The sequence below is a fragment of the Mobula hypostoma genome, chromosome 24, assembly GCF_963921235.1.
Source record: "Mobula hypostoma chromosome 24, sMobHyp1.1, whole genome shotgun sequence".
NCBI classification, from domain to species: domain Eukaryota; kingdom Metazoa; phylum Chordata; class Chondrichthyes; order Myliobatiformes; family Myliobatidae; genus Mobula; species Mobula hypostoma.
Genome location: NC_086120.1, coordinates 49,830,614 through 49,836,928, shown reverse-complemented (window position 1 = coordinate 49,836,928; position 6,315 = coordinate 49,830,614). Strand labels below are relative to the sequence as shown.

Sequence of the window (6,315 nt, the reverse complement as noted above, 5' to 3'; positions counted from 1 at the left end):
GTTGTAGATTGTCTTTAGGTCCAGAAGTTGAATCCCAATGATGTGCTGAGCCATCCTAATCACCCGTTGGAGTGCTTTGTGATATGTCTTGCTGCAGCTAGAGTACCACACTGTCATTCTGTGTGTCAGTATGCTCTCTATCGCACATTGATAAAAGTTGGCCAACAATTTTTGGGGCAGATTAGCTCTCCTTAAGCACCTCATGTAGTGCAGTCGCTGTTGTGCCTTCCCTCCTACCAAGAGAGCTCCTCGGTGATGTTCATCCACAAAAAAACCTGACACTGGAGACCCTATAAGACATGGGGTGAAATTCTGTAGCAGTCAACATTGAAACACTTCCACAGTTTTCTGTTTGTAGTTTGCAAACTAAAACCTTCTTCCATTAATGGTAATGTTGCAGCTCTAAAAAGCTCTGGTAAGATCACCCTTGCAATATTGTGCACAGTTCTGGTCACCTCATTGAAGGAAGCATATGGGAGCTTTAGAGACGGTGCAGAAGAGATTTGCCAGGAGATTCATCAGAAGTCCTGAAGAAGGGCTTCGGCCTGAAATGTCTACTCTTTATTCCACTTCATAGATGGTGTATGACCTACTGAATTCCTCCAGGTATTGTGTGTGTGTGTGTGTGTGTGCGTGTTACTCTGGATTTCTAGTATCTCATGTTTACAAGGATGTTATCTTGATTGGAGAGCACGTTTTATGAGAATAAATTGAGTGAGCGAGAGCTTTTCTCTTTGGAGTGGAGGATGAGAGGTAACTGGACTGCAGTGTACAAGGTAAGAGGCATAGATAGAGTGACAAACAGAGACTTTTTCCCAGGGCTGCAATGGCTAATATGAAACTGCATAATTTTAAGGTTATTTGAAGGAAAGTATAAGGGGGATGTCAGGGATAGTTCTTTTACACAGAGAGTGGTGGGTATGTGAAATGTGCTGCCAGAGTTGGTGTTAGAAACAGATAGATTAGGGGTGTTTAATAGACTCTTAGATAGGCACATAAATGGAGGCCTATGTAGAAGAGAAGGATTAGATTCAGTGGTGGGTAAGCTGTTAAAGATCTTGACAGGCAGGACTTATGAGCATTTAGAGAGACATAATCTGATTAGGGATAGTCAGAGTGGCTTTGTCAAAGGGAGGTCGTGCCTTGCAAGCCTGTTTGAATTCTTTGAGGATGTAACAAAACACACTGATGAAGGTAGAGCAGTGGATGTAGTGTATATGGATTTCAGTAAGGCATTTGATAAGGTTCCTTCCTCATGCAAGGCTTATTCAGAAAGTAAGGAGGCATGGGATCTAAGGAGACTTGGGTTCGTGGATCCAGAATTGGCTTGCCTACAGAAGGCTAAGGGTGGTTGTAGTGGGTTTGTATTCTGCATGGAGGTTGTGACCAGTAGTGGTCTGCAGGGATCTGTTTTGGGACTCCCTCCTCTTTGTGATATTTATGACTGACCTGGATGAAGAAATAGAAGGATGGTTTAGTAAGTTTGCTGATGAACCAAAGGTTGGAGGTGCTGTGGATAGTCCAGAGGGTTGTCAGAGTTTACAGTAAGACATCGATAGGATGCAGAACTGGGCTGAGAAGCGGCAGATGGAGTTCAACCCAGATAAATGTGAAATGCTTCATTTTGATAGGCCAAATCTGAAGACAAGATATAGTATTAATAGTAAGATTCTTGGCGATGTGGAGGATCAGGGGGATCTTGGGGTCCATGTCCATAGGACACTCAAAGCTGCTACGCAGGTTGTGTTGTTAAGGAGGTGTACTGCGTGTTTGTATTCATCAACCATGGGATTGAGTCCAAGAGCCCTGAGATAATGTTACAGCTATATAAGACCTTGGTCAGACCCCATTTGGAGTACTGTTCTCAGTTCTGGAAGGATGTGAATACTATAGAAAGAGTGCAGAGGAAATTTACAAGGATGTTGCCTGGATTGGAGAGTGTGCCTTATGAGAATAGGTTGAGTGAACTCGGCCTTTTTCCTTGGAGCGACAGAGGATCAGAGGTGTCTTGATAAAGGTGTATAAAATGATGACAGGCATTGATCGTGTAGATAGCCAGAGGCTTTTTCCAAGGGCTGAAAAGGCTAACATGAGGGGGTATAGTTTTAAGGTACTTGGAAGTAGGTTTAGGGGGGATGTCAGGGGTATGTTTTTCACACGGAGAGTGGTAGGTGCATGGAATGCACTGCTGGCAGCGATGGTGGAGGCAGATTCGATAGGGTTTTTTAAAGAGACTCTTAGATAGGTACATGGAGCCTTGAAAAATAGAGGGCTATGCGGTACGGTAATTCTAGACAGTTTCTAGAGTAGGTTATTTGGTCAGCACAACATTGTGGTCTGAAGGGCCTGTAATATGCTGTAGATTCCTTTGTTCTAGGATCTTGCAGAAGATTAAAAGGTTGGCACAATAGCGTGGGCTGAAAGGCCTGTACTGTTCTGTACAGTTCTAAGTGAGCTCTACCTTATATGTTCTAAGATCCCTTCTCACTGTTCTGAATTCCAGCATGTGTTTATCATTATGTATGGTTTGTCAATGGACTGGGGAGGAGTGAGAAGCTGCAGACGAGGCTGAGTGTATGCCCTTAATCTGGGTGAAGATGGAAAGAGCAAAGACAAAGAGGTTCAGAGGCCTGTTTGTAGCCAACACCAGTTGTAAATTTCCATTCCTGCCTGGCCTTGGAATAGCATCCAGTTCGGGCAAAGCACAGCTTGTTTGTGCTGTCTTAGAATAACAGAACGGTACAACACTGAGGAGGCCATTTGGCCCATTGTGTGTAATCCTGTAAAACTGGCATAATCCCACCATCCAGACCATGCTGTCTTCTCAGTGTTGAAAGGAGGTACAGGAGCCTCTGGACCCACACCCACAGGTTCAGGAACAGTTATTACCCCTCAGTCATCAGGCTCTAGAACCAGAGGGGATAACTTCACTCACCCCAACACTGAACTATTCCCACAATGAGCTCACTTTCAAGGACTTTTCATTTCATGTTCTTGACATTTATTATTACCATTATTGTGTTACTTTCTTCTTGTATTTGCACAGTTTGTTGTCTTTTGCAAACTGGTTGTTTGTCCGTCTTTTATATAGTTTTTCATTGATTCTATTGTGTTTCTTTGTACTTACTGTGAATGTGTGAAAGAAAATGAATCTCAGGGCTGTATGCATATAGAGACAGGTGACAGTCAATTTCCTTTGAACTTTGAATTTCCAGTACTTGCTCAGCAACTATGTATTGTATAACTTTTCAATCACCGTATCAATGTGATACGATAAAGATTAGCTTTATTTGTCACATCAAAACATACTGTGAACTGTGCCTGGATGTTCTCCAGGCAGCTTACAAGGGCTGCCGTGCTTCCAGCACCAACATAGCATGCCCACAACATACTAACCTTATATTCCATTTAGAGAACTTCCAACTGTAATTTCTCTAACTTCTGGTATTTCCCACCCCCCCACTCTGACCCCTCCCCCCACCTTTTCTCCTCACCTGCCTATCACCTCCTTCTGGCACACCTCCCCCATCCCTTTCTCCCATGGTCCACTCTCCTCTCCTGTCAGATTCCTTCTCCAGCCCATTACCTTTGCCACCTATCACCTCATTGCTTCTTACTTCACCCCTTCCTTCCCCCCCACCCCAATCTTTCGGGCTACACCTATCACCTACTAGCTTGTCCTCCTTCCTCTCTCCCCACCTTCTTATTCTGACGTCTTCTCCTTCTTTTCCAGTCCTGATGAAGGGTTTCTGCCAGAAACGTCCACTGTATGTTCATTTCCGTAAATGCTGCCTGACCTACTGAGTTCCTCCAGCATTTTGTGCGTGTTAACCTTAATCTGTACGTCTTTGGAACGTGGGTGAGAACTGAAGCACCTGGAGGAAACGCACACGATAACAAGGAGAACGAGCAAATTCCTTTCAGACAGTAGTGGGAATTGAACCCAATTGTGATCCAAAGAAAAGCACTGAGTAACAGTTGTAATGCTATTTATTGCCTTTCCTGACATTTTTTAAAATCTCAACTCTACCTTTTTGTGGTTTTATTTATTTAATGACCCAATACCACCTTCTTAAGTCTCACTACCCGAGAGCAGATTAAATTCAGGCTCAGTAGCACCTCTGATACACAATGTGTGGACCTTGTTCTTGATAGTCTTCTCGGCGAATCCACAACGACTGGAAGGCGTGGAGAGAGGCCAGGATGGAGCCACCAATCCAGACGGCGAATTTCCTCTCTGGGATAGCGTGGATGTTGGCTTTGGCGTCTTTGGGTGCCAGAGCGAGCATTTCCCGGCAGAACCTGGAATAGAACCCCTCAAACATGGTTGACCCCCCACTCAATAGCACATTGTCGTACATGAGCCGCTGGACCTGGGGCTCGAGCCTATTCAGGCTGTTGACGGTCATGAGGTGGATTCCCACTTCGTCAGATCCCATAAGCGAAGGCTTGAAGAGCGCCTCTGGGCACTTCCTTCGCTCTTTTCCAATGGTAATGACGTGGCCGTCGGGAAGCTCATAATCCACCAGGTACTCCTGGTCAGGAAATTGGGCCTCCTTCTCCTGATCTACGACTACGTAGCAACACTTCTGTTTGATATCTTCCATGATGTACCTGCTGTTCTCCTGAAATGCGTTGCCCGCCTCCGCTAGCAGGTCCATCAGGTAAGTGGTGAGGTCGTGACCACCCAGATCCACGCGAGAGATTGCAGCCGGCAAGTTGTACCCGTCGTCAACGGGAACCGCGTGGGTCACTCCGTGTCCAGAATCCACCACCAGCCCGGTTGTCTTCCCGTACGAATACACGGCCAGCACCGACTGGTAAGCGATGTGCATGGCGGGGACATTGAACCTCTCGAAGAGAAATTCTGCGATCTTCTCCCTGTTTGTGGTGGGGCTGAGAGGGGGGTCCGAGATGAGAACAGCGTGTTCCTCGGGGGAAACCTTTAGGTCCGTGTAAAATGCGTACCCGAGGAGATCTTCGGCCGCTACCCAGTCTACGATGATGCCATGCCGTGTTGGCTCGACCAGTTTGTGGTTGGGCGCGGCGAAGACCGGTTTTCCAAAGGCGATTTCATCCAATTTAGTTTTCCCCGTCGGGTAGCCGACCACCGACTCCAGCAGGGACTGGGGCAAAAGGTCGCCAGCGAACCCCACCTTGCATATGCTGGAGCCCACATCAACCACCAGTGCCCCCGTCTTCCTGATTTCCACTTTGGGCTGCGTGCCGGCCTCCTGCTTGGTGTCCTTGACTGAACCGGGACATGAGGGCGGTCTGGATTCCTTCGTTTTGTCTGCGGTGTCGGACGACGGCCGCTGAATCTTCGGTAACATTTCCGCAGTCTTCCTCCAAGAGACGAGGCAGGGGTGCCTTGTTTTCAAAGCCTTGGGTGTCAATTTGTTAAAACCCAGGAGATTAAATGCGTTAACCCCCCCCCCCCCGCTGTACCAGTGCGCATCACAGTCACGCCGATTGTGACGCTTCTGAGATGCAACTTGCAGTTCAGACATTCATGGTCATTTTTCATATAGTAATGCGGTATGGAAACAGACCCTTCGGCCCAACCGGCCCAACCGGCCCATGCCAACCAAGGTTCCTGGCTAAGCTAGTCCCATTTGCCTATGTCTGTCCAAATACCTTTTTTAATGTTGATAATGTCTCAACTACTTCCTCTGGCAGCTCGTTCCAGATACTGACCATCACCTGGGGATGGGGTGTTGACCCTTAGGTTCCAATTAAAAAATCTCCCCTCTCACCTTAGACAAGTAACTCTTAAGTATGCCCCTCAGAATTTTATACACTTCATTTTGTGGCTGATTTTCACGTAAATGCAGTGATTCTCTCAGCTTGGATCAATTGATGGGCATCCTGTTGCATATTCAGCCTCAGGACCTACACTAACAAGTGCAAGAACAGTTATTACTGCTCAACCACCAAACTCTTGAACCAGAATACTGCTGGGATTAGAAATTATCAACTAGAAACAATGAATGGGCAGACTTGGGTTGTTTTCCTTCGAGTGTCTGAGGCTGAGGGGAAATCTAACAAAGGTTTTCAAGATTATGAAATGCATGGATAGGTTAAAGTGTCAGAATGTTTTCTCCAGTGTAGAAATACTCGACGTTTAGGGTTAGAGGGAAAGCTTAAGAGTGACAAAAGAATGAGTGGGGCAGGGATATCATTGAAACCTATGAGATCATGAAAGGGCGAGACAGAATGGATGTGGTGAGAATGTTGCTTACGGTGGGGGAGTCTAGGACCAGAGGACACAGCCTTAGAATAGAGGGGCATCCGTTTAGAACAGAGATGAGGAGG

General features: G+C 46.4%; 1 protein-coding gene across 1 annotated transcript; it reads right to left on the bottom strand.

Annotated features, from left to right (window-relative positions):
• Positions 1–4,109: 4,109 nt before the first annotated feature.
• Positions 4,110–5,333, bottom strand: LOC134337400 (actin-3-like). The gene has a single exon (XM_063032368.1). The coding sequence runs from the start codon at positions 5,331–5,333 to the stop codon at positions 4,110–4,112; it is 1,224 nt and encodes a 407-aa protein (XP_062888438.1).
• Positions 5,334–6,315: the final 982 nt, after the last annotated feature.